This window comes from Nyctereutes procyonoides, unplaced genomic scaffold (assembly GCF_905146905.1).
Source record: "Nyctereutes procyonoides isolate TBG_1078 unplaced genomic scaffold, NYPRO_anot_genome, whole genome shotgun sequence".
Lineage (NCBI taxonomy): Eukaryota > Metazoa > Chordata > Mammalia > Carnivora > Canidae > Nyctereutes > Nyctereutes procyonoides.
Window position 1 is genome coordinate 53,569,315 of NW_026575125.1, and position 17,155 is coordinate 53,586,469.

Below are 17,155 nucleotides of genomic sequence, written 5' to 3' on the forward strand. Positions count from 1 at the left end.
CATTTCTTAATAAAAGCCATTTATGAAAAATATGAAGTTAATATCATTCTCAATGGGGAAAACTAAGAGCTTTTTCTCTACCATCAGGAATGAGACAGGGATGTTTACTCTTAGCATTGTTATTTAACATAGTACTTGAAGTCCTAAACTAGTAATCAGACAACAAAAATAAGTAAAAGACATTGAAATCAATAAAGAAGATGTAAAACTTTCACTATTTGCAAATGGCATGGTACTTTATATAGAAAATGGGGAAGATTCCACCAAAAAATTCTAGAACTGATCCATAAAATTAATAATGATGAAGGATATAGAGACAACATACAAATATATGTTGCATTTCTATGCACCAATAATGAAGCAACAGAAATAGAAATTAAGATATCCATCCCATTTACAATTATCCAAAAACAATAAGATACCTGGGAATAAACCTAACCAAAAATGAAAATATATGTACTGTGAAAACTATAAAACACCAATGAAGGAAATTTAAGATCAAATACAGAAATGGAAAGACATTCCATGTCATGGATTGGAAGACTAAACATTATTAAAATGTCTTTGCTACCCAAAGCAACCTATACTACCCAAAGCAACCTATATTTAATGTAATCCCTATCAAAGTACCAACAGCATTCTTCACAGAGCTAGAACAAATAGTCCTAAAATTTGTATGGAACAACAAAAGACCCTTAATAAACTAAGGAATTCTGAAAAAGAAAAGAAAGGCTGGACACATTCCAATTCCTTTTTCAGGTTATATTTCAAAGCTGTAGTGATCAAACATCATGGTACTTGCACAAAAATAGACACATACGTTAATGGAATAGAATATAAAACCCAGTAACGAATCCAAAACTATATGGTTAGATAACCTTCAAAAAGCAGGAAAGAATATCCAATGGGAAAAAGACAGTCTTTAAAACAAATGATGTTGGGAAACTGGATGGCTACAATCAAAAGAATGAATCTTGACCATTCTCTTAACAGCATACACAAAAATGAATTCAAAATAGATTAAAACAGGAAACTATCAAAATCCTAAAGAAGAAAACAGGCATTAATCTTTTTGACATTGGCTGTAGCAACTTCTTTCGAGATATCCCTGAGGCTAGGGAAACAAAAGCAAAAAAAAAAAAATTACAAGGACTTCATCCAAATAAAAAGTTTCTGCAAAGCAAAGTAAATAATCAAGCCGAGAAGTCAGTGGCATTTCTATACACTAACAATGAGACTTAAGAAAGAGAAATTAAGGAGTCAATCCCATTAACAATTGCACCCAAAAGCATAAGATACCCAGGAATAAACCTAACCAAAGAGGTAAAGGATCTATACCCTAAAAACTATAGAACACTTCTGAAAGAAATTGAGGAAGACACAAAGAGATGGAAAAATACTCCATGCTCATGGATTGGCAGAATTAATACTGTGAAAATGTCAGTGTTACCCAGGGCAATTTACACGTTTAATGAAATCCCTATCAAAATACCATGGACTTTCTTCAGAGAGTTAGAACAAATTATTTTACGATTTGTGTGGAATCAGAAAAGACCCCGAATAGCCAGGGGAATATTGAAAAAGAAAACCATAGCTGGGGATATTACAATGCCAGATTTCAGGTTGTACTACAAAGCTGTGGTCATCAAGACAGTGTGGAACTGGCACAAAAACAGACACATAGATCAATGGAACAGAATAGAGAACCCAGAAGTGGACCCTGAACTCTATGGTCAACTAATATTTGATAAAGGAGGAAAGACTATCCATTGGAAGAAAGACAGTCTCTTCAATAAATGGTGCTGGGAAAATTGGACATCCCCATGCAGAAGAATGAAACTAGACCACTCTCTTGCACCATACACAAAGATAAACTCAAAATGGATGAAAGATCTAAATGTGAGACAAGATTCCGTCAAAGTCCTAGAGGAGAACACAGGCAGCACCCTTTTTGAACTCGGCCACAGTAACTTCTTGCAAGATGCATCCACGAAGGCAAAAGAAACAAAAGCAAAACTGAACTATTGGGACTTCATCAAGATAAGAAGCTTTTGCATAGCAAAGGATACAGTCAACAAAACTAAAAGACAACCTACAGAATGGGAGAAGATATTTGCAAATGACGTATCAGATAAAGGGCTAGTTTCCAAGATCTATAAAGAACTTATTCAACTCAGTAGAAAAGAAACAAACAATCCAATCATGAAATGGGCAAAAGACATGAAGAGAAATCTCACAGAGGAAGACATAGACATGGCCAACAAGCAAATGAAAAAATGCTCTGCATCAATGGCCATCTGGGAAACACAAGTCAAAACCACAATGAGATACCATCTCACACCAGTGAGAATGGGGAAAATTATCAAAACAGGAAACAACATATGTTGGAGGGGATGTGGAGAAAGGGGAACTGTCTTGCATTGTTGGTTGGAATGTGAACTGGTGCAGCCACTCTGGAAAACTGTGTGGAGGTTCCTCAAAGAGTTAAAAATAGATATGCCTTATGACCCGGCAATTGCACTGTTGGGGATTTACCCCAAAGTTACAGATGCAGTGTAACGCCGTGACACCTGCACCCTGATGTTTATAGCAGCAACGTCCACAGTAGTCAAACTGTGGAAGGAGCCTCGGTGTCCATCGAAAGATGAATGGACAAAGAATATGTGGTCTATGTATACAATGGAATATTACTCAGCCATTAGAAACGACAAATACCTACCATTTGCTTCGACGTGGAGGGACCTGGCGGGTACATGCTGAATGAAATAAGTCAGTCAGAAAATGACAAACATTATATGTTCTCATTCATTTGGGGAATATAAAAATTAGTGAAAGGTAATGAAGGGAAAGGAGAGAAAATGAGTGAAAATATCAGTGAGGGTGAGAAAACATGAGAGACTTAACTCTGGGAAATGAACAAGGGGCAGTGGAAGGGGAAGTGAGCGGAGGGTTGCGGTGACTAGGTGATGGGCACTGAGGGGGGCACTTGGCTGGATGAGCACTGGGTGTTATGGTATATGTTGGCAAATTGAACTCCAATAAAAAAAGATAGTGGCTATCATTTTTATTGTTGTTATTGTATGTATTGTGTAGTTTGATTTTTAAAAATCTGAAATGCTATAAACATCAAATCTAATAGTGCCTTGGTTGCAATTGAGGAAGCTGGCGCTCAGATTTAACTTGCTCAAATTCTCAGAATGAAGTAGATGCAGAGCCAGGCTCTTCTCTATGTTTCCTGACTTCCTCTTCAATGTTCTTCTCAGGGCTACTGATCCCACTGTATGATTGAAATTCTTCCCCAAAGAAATGCTGTGCATGGTTCCTAGGACATTTCTTTACCTTCACATCTAGAAAGTCCTAATAAGAGGCCAGAGGTAGTTCTAAAATCCAATCATCAGGCCAGACAGAAATTGACACCAGTTGAATGAAGCACAGGTTTTCAGTTTTCCATTAGGAAAGACTGTAAAGGGGAGGTGTGTGTGTGTGTGTGTGTGTGTGTGTGTGTGTGTGTGTGTGTTAGGGTGTGTGGTAGGATGTTAACTGTAAAATGGAAAAGAGGGGCTCTCCAAAGCTCAGGGTTTTCTGTGTGAAGACCCAATGGAAAACAATGACTAGAAGTTCAAATGAGGTGGATTGAATGAAATAAACAAAAATCAAGGAACAACCAGGCAAGAGAGTTTGAATTTGAGAAACAGAGGTGCTTGACAGAAGTGCCTTGCCTGAAATGCTGGAGTCTCCCCTTAGCCCTTTCCCAGTCCCAAACCATATGTATATGACTACCCCTTGACAAGCATGTGGAGGAGGTAATGTCTGTTCTTGAGGTCTCACTACCCCTTTCTGCAAAGCTCACCCCTCCCCTGACCAAGGCTTGTCTTATCCTTCCAATGTAAAAAAAAGAAACCAAGCTTATTTTTTAAAGATTTTATTTATTAATTCATCACACACACACACACACACACAGAGAGAGAGAGAGAGAGAGAGATTGGGAGAGAGAGAGAGAGAGAGAGAGAGCGCCAGAGACACAGGCAGAGGGAGAAGCTCCATGCAGGGAGCCCGATCCTGGAACTTGATCCTGGAATTCCAGGATCACCCCCTGAGCTGAAGGCAGATGCTTAACCGCTAAGCCACTCAGGCGTCCCTTAAAAAGAAGCCAAGCTTAGACTTTTCTTATAGTTTGTTATAAATTTGTTGGATGTATTTCTCCTTTCGGAAGTGTTTATATACTCAATGTTTAGTAGACTGTGAGCACTGCCAAACCTAGAAGTAGACTGCTGGTGAACTTACAGTCACTCTGGGGCCTGTGAAGAGAAGCAATTAAGCTCCTTGGTAAGCCTAATGCCTCTCTCTTGCTGATCACAGATATGTACCAATTGAAAGTCATTGAAAAGTTCAACCTAATAGAGCATACCACTACCAGGTGAATGGGCAAGTACACTAGATGTTAAGCTTAGCTTTCCCTTTAAAAAATAAACAGGATCCCTGGGTGGCTCAACGGTTTAGTGCCTGCCTCCCGCCCAGGGCGTGATCCTGGAGTCCCGGGATCGAGTCCCACATCAGGCTCCCTGCATGGAGCCTGCTTCTCTCTCTCAAATAAATAAAATATTTAAAGAAATAAATAATAGAATCCTAATGAGCACACTTACCACCAAAGAGGTAGAGCTATTGGAGAAAGTGATTCAAAGAGCTTTCTGAATATGAGATATGGGAGTATATATCCCTCATGCAACTTTACCCACGGGCTTGCCAATTATTTAAGCCTTAATTTGTAGAAAGCTCTTTCATACACTTAATCTCTTAAAATCTGAAGCCCACAGGCACCAACTCCCAAAACTGTTCATTTGCATAGGTGTATCACGCAGAAGTTGACTGCTGAATATTGTACAGGTCAGCAATGTTGATCTCTCCTCCCAGGCCCACCAAAAAGGAAAATACCCCTATATTGGAGAGAGAGAACTCATCCCAAAGGTCTCCCCTCTCAAACCTCTGAGTCTTGTGGAAGAAACTCAAAATAAACACAGCCTGGGAGACCAAAGACCAGAGAGACCTATTGGTTCCATGGAAAGTCAAGTCAATATCCTAGCAGGGGAAGAATTGCTTCACTCACCCTGAACCTCCAATCCCAGGCAGGGGAGGGAAGAGGTGCTCATGTGACTTGTACTGAAATAGGGAAGGAAGGAGAATGTGAGATGGGGCTGGGAGTCCAAGTGAGATATATAGAGGAGGAAGGGAACTGAGTAGGCACAGACGCTGGCAGCCATCAGAAGTCTAAGCAACTTTGATATCAGGAGTCTAGAAGAAAGGACAAAAGGGATTCTGGCTGTGATGGGGCTCTTACTGGGCCTCCTGTTCCTGGGCCACCTAACAGTGGTTACCTATGGTAAGGCAGCAGAAGGGGACTGGTTACCATTGCTGGCATGGGAAAAAGGCTGGGGGGTTGGAACTGAATGGCTACTGAGGAAAGTCTATTTCTGCTGAATAGGCGAGTGTTCTCACATAGTGCTGCAGACTCTTTCAGCTTTGAGTAGGTGAAGACTGCTGAAGAAGCCAGGAGGTAAGTTTGGGACAAAAATGAAAAGGATCCTCTCTTGAAAAACATCCACATGATTTTCTAGTACTTGCCATATCTCTGGGACATTAAGAAGGTGCCCAACGCCACCCAAATCCCTCCTCCATTTTCTTTCACCTGAAATTCTATAGTTATACCTTAACTTCTCTGTCTCCAGGTCTTGATGCTTGTTAAGATGCATAACCTTCAAAGAAGAAATGTTGTCTAATAGCTAGATTGGACCTTAAAATTGACCTAAACCCACTCTTCACTGCTATGAACAGTGCTCAAAATATCTGTTCACATATGTTCAGTGACTGAGAATTGGCCACTTTTCCAGACTATGTAGTCTATACAAGGGCAGTTCCAAATGTTAAGAAGTTCTTCCTTGTATTTAACTAAATTCATTTCCTTGTGGCTTCTATACTAAGTCTGCAGCTGTGTTCCTTGGAGACACATAGAACATATCTACTCCCTCGATGCTGTGACAACCCTTTAGAGTTCTGAGGGCAGACATCATGTCCCCTTGATTCATCTCTTCTCCAAGATAAACAAGCCCTAACTCCTTCAACTGGTCTTCACAAGGCTTGTTTCTTACCACCTCCTGGGGAAACTCACTTCCGTGTGAATATGGACCAGTTTTCCAGGCTACCTTTGAGAAATTAATGCTGGATATATATCCTAAAAGAGGTCTGACTATCCCATAGAAACATTATGTCCTTGGGTATTTCTCCATCTTCTTTTATATCCATGAGAATTGAGATAGATTTTTAGGTAGCTAAGCCTAAGTAATAGCTAAGTGAGACCCAAGACCACCCCAAGGTGTTCTTGCTGAATCTCTGCTTGTTCCATATCTTTAAAGGGAGAGGCCAGATGTATGTTAGCTTGGTGTCTCCTATGTGATAAGAACTCAGCTTTTCATAGCTGACTCAAATTGTGCTACTCTATCTGTGACCAATCAAATTCTAGAACGTAAAGGTAAAAAGTATATTAAATTAAGTCTCCTGGGAGGGAAAAACTGGGCTCCAGGCCACAGAGAATTAGTGGCAGAGTTACTACTACTAAATAATAGTGCTTTCTTTAACAGATAAAATATTTTCATTCTCTAACATGTTTAGAGTACCCCTTTCTATTTTCTCCAAATCTGTTAGCTTGAGCTAATGCATACAGAAGAGACAGGACTGGGACTCAGGGTAACATCCTGTACATGTTAAAGGTAAATTGTGTGTGTTTAGATGTGAGTGCTCTCATGTATATTGTTCCCTCCTCAGCCTGTGAAGTCCTCTAGACCTGGAAGCAGGTCTTCCTTTTGTGTGGAGTGTTCAACACTATAGACCTGAAGCTCTGGACAAACTGAATGACCATTAACACATTCCCTCTCCTTGGATCTCAGTGTTTCTAGGCTATTTTTACAGTGAGGAGGTCAGCTTCGGTGGCCTCAAAGGACCCTGCCAGCTGAGCAGCACTTTAGAACTGTAGATTCACTTCTAAAAAGCTTCTAGGGGCCAGAATCAGCTGCTAGGTCAAAGACACATGTTGAAATAATCATAATAAAAATAAATTATTTTTAAAAATATAAACATAAATCATAATAAAAATAAATTTTTATTTTATAAACATTGTAAATATTTTATTAACATCTATTATCTAAGCTAATATTCTATCCAGGAGTCAACCCAAGAGAGGGAGAGAGGCCAGACATGGAGATGTGGGATTCTGGGAAGAGCTCACTTTATGTTATGGTGAGAAGAGGAAGATTTAAAAAGGGACCCAGAATTGGCTCTATAAATGGGCCTTTGCCCAGAAAGCCTTTCCTTTCTTTAAAACTGTTACATAGGCCCCAGATTTTGCTTTTCCAAGTCCAGTTCCTATAACCAGAATGGGCTTCAGTACTGTCACCTCTTTCTCAAATTAAATTCTTTTTCAATAAAGCCCCTTGAGTCGATGCCTAGCCCTGGTTTTCCTCCTGTGGAGGTATAATATTTGAAGAAAATCAATTTTTCCCTGAGAAAGGAGAGCAAGGTCTGGGAAAGGCTTTTCAGAAAGTAGCCAGCAGATAGGGATTTTTTCCTAGGAAGTTAGGTGGATATTATCCTAGAATAACATCCTTTAAGCCATGTCAAGTAGGCCCAAGTAAGGGGTTACTAGTTTCAGTTGTGGCTATTAGATGAATAAGGTAAGAAGGCAGTGTAGCATCTTTATTCTAGGCCTCTAGACCAAGCTCAGCTCCTGCTTTCTGTGACTTTGGATAATCATGTTTCTCTCTCAGCTTGTCTATATGTATTATGGAGGAAAGCAACTAAAAGCTTTTGCAGCTCTGCCATTCTAGAAGTCTTCAAATTCTGTATTTCCTGGTACCTCAAGCCCTGTTACACCAAATATCTCAAAATTTAGTGGTTTTCTTGGATCTATAATGGGCAGAATATTCCCCCAGGAGGGGAGGTTTTCCTGAAATAGATTTTTCCCTACCCAGTCTTCCAGGAAAGATAGGTGTATTGCTTAATTTCACCAACATTTCATATTGGCTTTCAAGCCAGTCCTGTTGCTGTAGATACAGGCTACTCTGTCCTTCTTAACTGCCTTATAATCCAACGATGGCCTATTTCCTCCCCATAACTTTGGAGGTTCCCTCAGGTCGGTAAGGGTACCTGTTTACCTTCTCATGTGCTAACTTCTCCTTCAGGTCATCATTAGAGCTGACAAAGATCTAATCTAATCTAATCAATCTGTCCACTCTGGGGAAGACATATAGGGGACTTCTATAATATAAGAAGAATCAATACAAGTTTCTTTTGAAGGTATGAGACAGAACTGGCATTTGTCCAGCACTTACTGAATGCCAGCCATTATTCTATGTGCTTTCACAGCTATAAGCTCATTTGATCTTCAAAATAACCCTCCATGGAAGGCTTATTATTACCTCCATTTTAGTTATGACCTGAAGCTCAGATAGGTTTAGCAATTTACTCAAGGTTGCACAGAGATGTGGTGACACAGGTCACATGTTAAGACAAACCTTGGACTTTTATTGGTGTTATTCTTCTTACTACATCATGTAGTCTTTTGCTATTTTCCTGATCTCGCTAGGTGCTACTCTTCAGTGTTTCCCTAGTCTCTCTGAGAACCGCAAGGATAGTTGGAAGGTGTAAGTCAATTATACTGAGGTTACCTTCACTTTGGAGATTAGAGTACAAGGTCTTTGTGTGTGTGATGCCCTGTGCCTCTACACTTCCTCTTTGTGATACCAATGAAGCAAGAGGAGGAAGAAGAGAAAACAAGAAAAAGAAGGATGAAGAATAGAAGCTAGATGGAAGAAAGGGTTGAAGGAAGGAAAGAAGGTAGGAGAGGGGAAGAAAAAAATAAAGGGAAAAAACAGGTAATTCTTAGAAATCTGATAACTAACCCCGTCCCATACCCCTATTCTGGAATGTAAGGGAAAGAGTCAACCCTGACCTACTTTTATTTTTTTTAAATAAATTAATTTTTATTGGTGTTCAATTTACCAACATACAGAAAAACACCCAGTGCTCATCCCGTCAAGTGTCCCCCTCTGTGCCCGTCACACATTCACCCCCACCCCCCGCCATCTTCCCCTTCCACCACCCTTAGTTCGATTCCCAGAGTTAGGAGTCTTTATGCTCTGTGTCCCTTTCTGATATTTCCCACACATTTCTTCTCCCTTCCTTTATATTCCCTTTCACTATTATTCATATTCCCCAAATGAATGAGAACATACACTGTCCTTCTCCGATTGACTTACTTCACTCAGCATAATACCCTCCAGTTCCATCCAAGTTGAAGCAAATGGTGGGTATATGTCGTTTCTAATGGCTGAGTAATATTCCATTGTATACATAAACCACATCTTCTTTATCCATTCATCTTTCGGTGGACACCGAGGCTCCTTCCACAGTTTGGCTATTGTGGACATGGCTGCTAGAAACATCGGGGTGCAGGTGTCCCGGCATTTCATTGCATCTGAATCTTTGGGGTAAATCCCTAAAAGTGCAATTGCTGGGTCGTAGGGCAGGTCTATTTTTAACTCTTTGAGGAACCTCCACACAGTTGTCCAGAGTGGCTGCACCAGTTCACATTCCCACCAACAGTGTAAGAGTGTTCCCTTTTCTCCGCATCCTCTCCAACATTTGTTGTTTCCTGCCTTGTTGATTTTCCCCATTCTCACTGGTGTGAGGTGGTATCTCATTGTGGTTTTGATTTGTATTTCCCTGATAGCAAGTGATGCAGAGCATTTTCTCATGTGCATGTTGGCCATGTCTATGTCTTCCTCTGTGAGATTTCTCTTCATGTCTTTTGCCCATTTCATGATTGGATTGTTTGTTTCTTTGCTGTTGAGTTTAGTAAGTTCTTTATAGATCTTGGAAACTAGCCCTTTATCTGATATGTTATTTGCAAATGTCTTCTCCCATTCTGTAGGTTGTCTTTTAGTTTTGTTGACTGTATCCTATGCTGTGCAAAATCTTCTTATCTTGATGAAGTCCCAATAGTTCAGTTTTGCTTTTGTTTCTTTTGCTTTCGTGGATGTATCTTGCAAGAAATTACTGTGGCCAAGTTCAAAAAGGGTGCTGCCTGTGTTTTCCTCTAGGATTTTGATGGAATCTTGTCTCACATTTAGATCTTTCATCCATTTTGAGTTTATCTTTGTGTATGGTGCAAGAGAGTGGTCTAGTTTCATTCTTCTGCATGGGGATGTCCAATTTTCCCAGCACCATTTATTGAAGAGACTGTCTTTCTTCCAGTGGATAGTCTTTCCTCCTTTATCGAATATTAGTTGACCATAGAGTTCAGGGTCCACTTCTGGGTTCTCTATTCTGTTCCATTGATCTATGTGTCTGTTTTTGTGCCAGTACCACACTGTCTTGATGACCACAGCTTTGTAGTACAACCTGAAATCTGACATTGTGATGCCCCCAGAAATGGTTTTCTTTTTTAAAATTCCCCTGGCTATTCTGGGTCTTTTCTGATTCCACACAAATCTTAAAATAATTTGTTCTAACTCTCTGAAGAAAGTCCATGGTATTTTGATGGGGATTGCATTGAACGTGTAAATTGCCCTGGGTAACATTGACATTTTCACAGTATTTATTCTGCCAATCCATGAGCATGGCATATTTTTCCATCTCTTTGTGTCTTCCTCAATTTCTTTCAGAAGTGTTCTATAGTTTTTAGGGTATAGATCCTTTACCTCTTTGGTTAGGTTTATTCCTAGGTATCTTATGCTTTTGGGTGCAATTGTCAATGGGATTGACTCCTTAATTTCTCTTTCTTCAGTCTCATTGTTAGTGTATAGGAATGCCATTGATTTCTGGGCATTGATTTTGTATCCTGCCACGCTACCAAATTGCTGTATGAGTTCTAGCAATCTTGAGGTGGAGGCTTTTGGGTTTTCTATGTAGAGTATCATGTCATCGGCGAAGAGGGAGAGTTTGACTTCTTCTTTACCAATTTGAATGCCTTTAATGTCTTTTTGTTGTCTGATTGCTGAGGCTAGGACTTCCAATACTATGTTGAATAGCAGTGGTGAGAGTGGACATCCCTGTCTGGTTCCTGATCTTAGGGGAAAGGCTCCCAGTGCTTCCCGATTGAGAATGATATTTGCTGTGGGCTTTTCGTAGATGGCTTTTAAGATATCGAGGAAAGTTCCCTCTATCCCTACACTCTGAAGAGTTTTGATCAGGAATGGATGCTGTATTTTGTCAAATGCTTTCTCTGCATCTAATGAGAGGATCATATGGTTCTTGGTTTTTCTCTTGCTGATATGATGAATCACATTGATTGGTTTACGAGTGTTGAACCAGCCTTGCGTCCCGGGGATAAATCCTACTTGGTCATGGTGAATAATTTTCTTAATGTGTTGTTGGATCCTATTGGCTAGTATCTTGTTGAGAATTTTTGCATCCATGTTCATCAGGGATATTGGTCTGTAATTCTCCTTTTTGGTGGGGTCTTTGTCTGGTTTTGGAATTAAGGTGATGCTGGCCTCATAGAATGAGTTTGGAAGTACTCCATCTCTTTCTATCTTTCCAAACAGCTTTAGTAGAATAGGTATGATTTCTTCTTTAAATGTTTGATAGGGATCCCTGGGTGGCGCGGCGGTTTAGTGCCTGCCTTTGGCCAAGGGCGGGATCCTGGAGACCCGGGATCGAATCCCCCATCAGGCTCCCGGTGCATGGAGCCTGCTTCTCCCTCTGCCTGTGTCTCTGCCTCTCTCTCTCTCTGTGTGTGTGTGGGACTATCATAAATAAATAAAAAAAATTTAAAAAATAAACTTTTAAAAAAATATACGTTTGATAGAATTCCCCTGGGAAGCCATCTGGCCCTGGACTCTTGTGTCTTGGGAGGTTTTTGATGACTGCTTCAATTTCCTCCCTGGTTATTGGCCTGTTCAGGTTTTCTATTTCTTCCTGTTCCAGTTTTGGTAGTTTGTGGCTTTCCAGGAATGCGTCCATTTCTTCTAGATTGCCTAATTTATTGGCGTAGAGCTGTTCATAATATGTTTTTAAAATCGTTTGTATTTCCTTGGTGTTGGTAGTGATCTCTCCATTCTCATTCATGATTTTATTAATTTGAGTCTTCTCTTCTTTTTAATAAGGTTGGCTAATGGTTTATCTATCTTATTAATTCTTTCAAAGAACCAACTCCTGGTTCTATTGATCTGTTCCATAGTTCTTCTGGTCTCAATTTTGTTGAGTTCTGCTCGAATTTTAATTAACTCTCTTCTTCTGCTGGGTGTCTGGTCCATATGCTGTTTTTTCTCTAGCTCCTTTATGTGTAAGGTTAGCTTTTGTATTTGAGTTCTTTCCAGTTTTTGAATGGATGCTTGTATTGCGATGTATTTCCCCCTCAGGACTGCTTTTGCTGCATCCCAAAGATTTTGAACAGTTGTATCTTCATTCTCATTAGTTTCCATGAGTCTTTTTAATTCTTCCTTAATTTCCTGGTTGACCCTTTTATCTTTTAGCAGGATGGTCCTTAACCTCCACGTGTTTGAGGTCCTTCCAACCTCTTCTTGTGATTTAGTTCTAATTTCAAAGCATTATAGTCTGAGAATATGCAGGGGACAATCCCAATCTTTTGGTATCGGTTCAGACCCGATTTGTGACCCAGTATGTGGTCTATTCTGGAGAAAGTTCCATGTGCACTTGAGAAGAATGTGTATTCAGTTGAGTTTGGATGTAAAGTTCTGTAGATATCTGTGAAATCTATCTGGTCCAGTGTATCATTTAAAGCTCTCGTTTCTTTGGAGATGTTGTGCTTAGAAGACGTATCGAGGGTAGAAAGAGCTAGATTGAAGTCACCAAGTATAAGTGTATTATTATCTAAGTATTTCTTCACTTTGGTTAATAATTGGTTTAAGTATTTGGCAGCTCCCACATTCGGGGCATATATATTGAGGATTGTTAAGTCCTCTTGCTGGATAGATCCTTTAAGTATGATATAGTGCCTGACCTACTTTTAGAAGTGACTTTCAAGACTGAAAAATTGAGACTGGCTATTTACAATCTTGACAGACCAGAGTGGGCTATATAAGAATCCCCAGGAAGTTTCCAGAGAGGGTTATACAAGCAGTTCCCCCAAGGTCAGAGAGAAGACATACAAACACATCACAAAGGCATTTTCAGCTGTTCCAGATGTCCTCACAACAGATTGCTGCCTTTTTTTCAGGAAAAGAGTGTGAGAATGCTTTTCAGAGGAGGGGCAGCAGATTTGGGAGAGCTGGAAGAAGATTAGTAAGAAAGAGCACATTTTAAAAAAAGAACACATTAAACCAAAAAGCTTAGATGGTTTTCATGGGGCTTAAAGCTGGTATGTGTGTGCTTGCAAGTGACACGTATGTGTTCATGGTGATGATAAACCATGTTTGTATGCATATGGTGGTCTGGACCAGCAATAGAACAGTAAAACTCACTACCATCTGGTGAAAGTTCACCACCACCTAGAAAATAAAATTATTTAACTTCCATTTCCATTGTAGTCTATAAGCACTGAACCATCTAGAAGTGGAAGGGACCTTAAAGAGTAATGCTGTCCAAGACCGAAACAAAGCTCACTACTTCTCCCAGACCACTTAGCCTATCAATAAACAGTTCTGATTAATTATAAAGTTCATTGTTAGGGCAAACCAAAATCTTCCCCTATCGCACTCCCATTTGTGGGTCAGAGTTCTGCTCCCTGCTCAATTTGAAACACTCCAGAAACTATGTGGTGGATTTAACAACATGGTCTCATGTTTATTTACTCTTTTTACTCAACACTTTTACCTTGGCCAAAATATGCTGGTAATGTTTTATGAATCTCTGATGAGGACACAGGCTAGTGTCACCACATCAGTGGTACTTAGTATTTGGCAATAAATTCCAAGAGCAGGAATCCTGCCATCCTACTATCTGTTTGACTGAAGCCTGGGAATATTGGGCTACATAACAGGCATTTATTCAGTAGCATCTTACATTTTGAACCTCCTTCTTCTAGGACAGATATAAAGAAATTGTCTACATACAATCCCTCACTCCTGGTTAAAGTTAAATAAAACACAAAATCCTCAAAATAAGAGCTTATGAATGAAAATTTCTAGTAGGAAATGATGGCTCTGTTACACCCCCAATTCCTCTCCCCTATTCTTCCCTCCCCAGCACACTAATGAGCAATCTCCTATTGGTCCTACTACCATCCTTACCACAGCCAGCTCTAGGATTTTATTCAGACCTTTTTCCTCTTCAGACATTTTCCTCTCCATTCTTCCTCAGGATGGAATTTTCCAATATACATTTGGTGAAACCTAAAAGAAACCAAAAGTGAAATACAGAAAGAGATGTCAGAAAAAAAGGTCAAGTTTACAAAGTGCAGATTTCAAATTCAACAATAACTAATGATTTTTGTTAAACATTTCACACAAATTTCCACCCTCAGAATTGCCCTTTGTCTGTGTCCTTCCTTCCTTCCTTCCTTCCTTCCTTCCTTCCTTCCTTCCTTCCTTCCTTCCAAAGAAGAGTTTAGTGTTAGGGATCCAAATACTGAGACATTCTGAGGGAGCAATAGGAAATAAGTAGGGAATATGGCCCTTTCTTTCTTAGCTCTGCAGTCCCCACATTTCTCCAGGTATATAATTACATAGTAAAATATCCCAGATACAACTATTCAACATTTGCTCCTATGCTTCCTTTGAAAAACATTGAAAGAAGTTCTTTTTTATAGACTTACAGAATTTCAGTTTGAAGAAAGCTTAGAGATCATTCCATTCATACTCTCTACATTATAGATTAATAAAATGGGTCCTCATGGTGGAAAGTGACTTATCCAGCGTCATCTCAAAGCAAGGCGGTGACAGGAAAGGAATTTGAAACTGTCAAGAGCCAAACAGTGCTGGGAGATTTCCTTCTGAGGACTGTTTCTGATTGATGGGAAGGCTGGCAGAGAACAAAAGGGAACATGGAATCTGAAAATATGATGGAAGGAAATTTGAGAGGTGTCTCAGAAGCCTCTTGAAGTCCTCCACTGCCATCCTAGTTCCCAGGTGGGTGTGCCATCTATGTCTGCTTTCTTCCTCCTCTTCAGGCCATCCCATCCTGGAAGCACCTGAAAGTGTGACAGGGCCTTGGAAGGGGGATGTGAATATTCCCTGCACCTATGGTCCTCTGCAAGGCTACACTCAAGTCATGGTAAAGTGGCTAGTACAACGTGGCTGGGACCCAGTCACCATCTTCCTACGTGATTCCTCTGGAGACCATATCCAGCTAGCAAAGTACCGAGGCCGCCTGCAAGTGAATCACGAGGTTCCAGGAGATGTGTCCCTCCAACTGAATACCCTGGAAATGGATGACCGGAGCCACTACACGTGTGAAGTCACTTGGCAGACCCCTAGTGGCAACCAAGTGGTGAGAGATAAGATCATCGATCTACGCATCCAGAAAGGTAAGTCACTGTGAGAGTAGGAAAGCACTGATACACAAAGACCAAATAGAAAACTATAATCCTAGAAAACCTCTAGAAACCCAGATAATTTTGTTCACTTGTACACAGGCTTTTTTCAGTCATATGTGTTAATCAGGAAATGTGGAAAGGCAGAGGGTCCTCAGGGTCATCACTCTCATAGTATAATTTAAGAAATGTTGGGAATGGTTTCTGGCTTTTAAATCTCTACCCCTAAAAAAAAATAAAAAATAAATAAATCTCTACCCCTTCAAGTGTCCCAGAAATTTTAGCATCCACACCCTGGTAGCCGTCCTTGGGCTCTGGTTCTTGAAAGTCATAAAAATGAGTATATCTATCTAATCAGGATATTAGAGGGTAAATAGATGCTGACAAAGAAGCTCTGGGGAAAGGGATACTGGGTTTAGCCAAGATACATTTTGCTGATTTGACAATTTCGTGAAAACCCTGGTCCTGGTAATCCCTGATAATCCAAAACTGCTGACAACCCAAAATCTCTGTCCACTAAAGCCTAAAGAAACCTCTCTCTCTCTCTCTCTCTCTCTATATATATATATATATATATCAATTGATTTTAACTCTGGATTATCCAAAATGTTGATAACACAAAACAGTACCTAATATTCCAAAGGAAGCTATTTTTATTTACATTATCCTATTTCTTACTCCCCTCCTAAATAAGTGGCCCTTTTTATTGTCCTTTGTAGATATATAATTATCTCTATACCCAGCAAGGATGACTCAGCCTTGTCTTCACATATCCTTATAACTTCCCAGAGCCTCTGCTTTTGTCTTCCCTTTGCAGTCTCTGTTTCCAAACCCACAGTGACGACTGGCAGTGGCTATGGCTTCACAGTGCCCCGGGGAATGAGGATTAGCCTTCAATGCCAGGCTTGGGGTTCTCCTCCCATCAGTTATGTTTGGTACAAGGAACAGACCAACAATCAAGAACCTATCAAAGTAGCAGTGTTGAGTACTCTACTCTTCAAGCATGCTATGGTGGCTGACTCTGGCTCCTATTTCTGTGCTGCCAAAGGCCGGGTAGGCTCTGAGCAGCGCAGCAACATTGTGAAGTTTGTGGTCAAAGGTGAGCAACCCTTTCTTTTGGTGATCCTTGCAATGGACCATCTTGTACTGAAGATACCTTGTACAGAGAAGAGAGTTCGTATGTGTGGAGATAGAGGGTGTCCTGGGTTGCACAATCACAAAGAAAGAAAAATTCTGGACTGATGATAATAAGGCTGGAGACAATGCCTGTCATGTTGTAGGTTAAGAAGATAAAGACAGTAAAGGGGAAAGTGACATTCACTAATTAAATCATATTTGCCAGATACAATTCACAAGAATTTAACACGCATTTTGTAATTGAATCCCATATCTATCTCATGAGATAGCTATAATTACTCTCATTCTACAGAAGAAACTGAAAATCAGAAAGGGACATTTATTTGCCCAGGAGCTCACAGTTAGGAAGTTCAAGTTGGAACTTGCACACAGATCACATACTCTTTCCATTATGTCTGATTGTCTCTTATGGTTGAATCTTATTTATTTGTTTGTTGTCTTTTTTTTAGTATAGTTGACACACAGTGTTATATTAGTTTCAGGTAGACAACATAGTGATTTGACAAGTTTATACATTATTCTGTGTTCACCACAAGT

At 40.1% G+C, this 17,155-nt stretch overlaps 1 protein-coding gene across 4 annotated transcripts in view; it reads left to right on the forward strand.

Moving 5' to 3' along the window:
- The first annotated feature begins 5,257 nt into the window (after nt 1-5,257).
- Nucleotides 5,258-17,155, forward strand: part of VSIG4 (V-set and immunoglobulin domain containing 4) — a 78,698-nt gene continuing 66,800 nt past the window's right edge. For all 4 annotated transcript variants that reach the window (XM_055337408.1, XM_055337407.1, XM_055337406.1 and 1 more), the window contains exons 1-3: nt 5,258-5,377; nt 15,119-15,475; nt 16,299-16,580. In XM_055337408.1, coding sequence (XP_055193383.1) covers nt 5,323-5,377; nt 15,119-15,475; nt 16,299-16,580 — 694 coding nt within the window. In that variant the 5' untranslated portion in view covers nt 5,258-5,322. The remainder of the gene's footprint in view (nt 5,378-15,118; nt 15,476-16,298; nt 16,581-17,155) is intronic.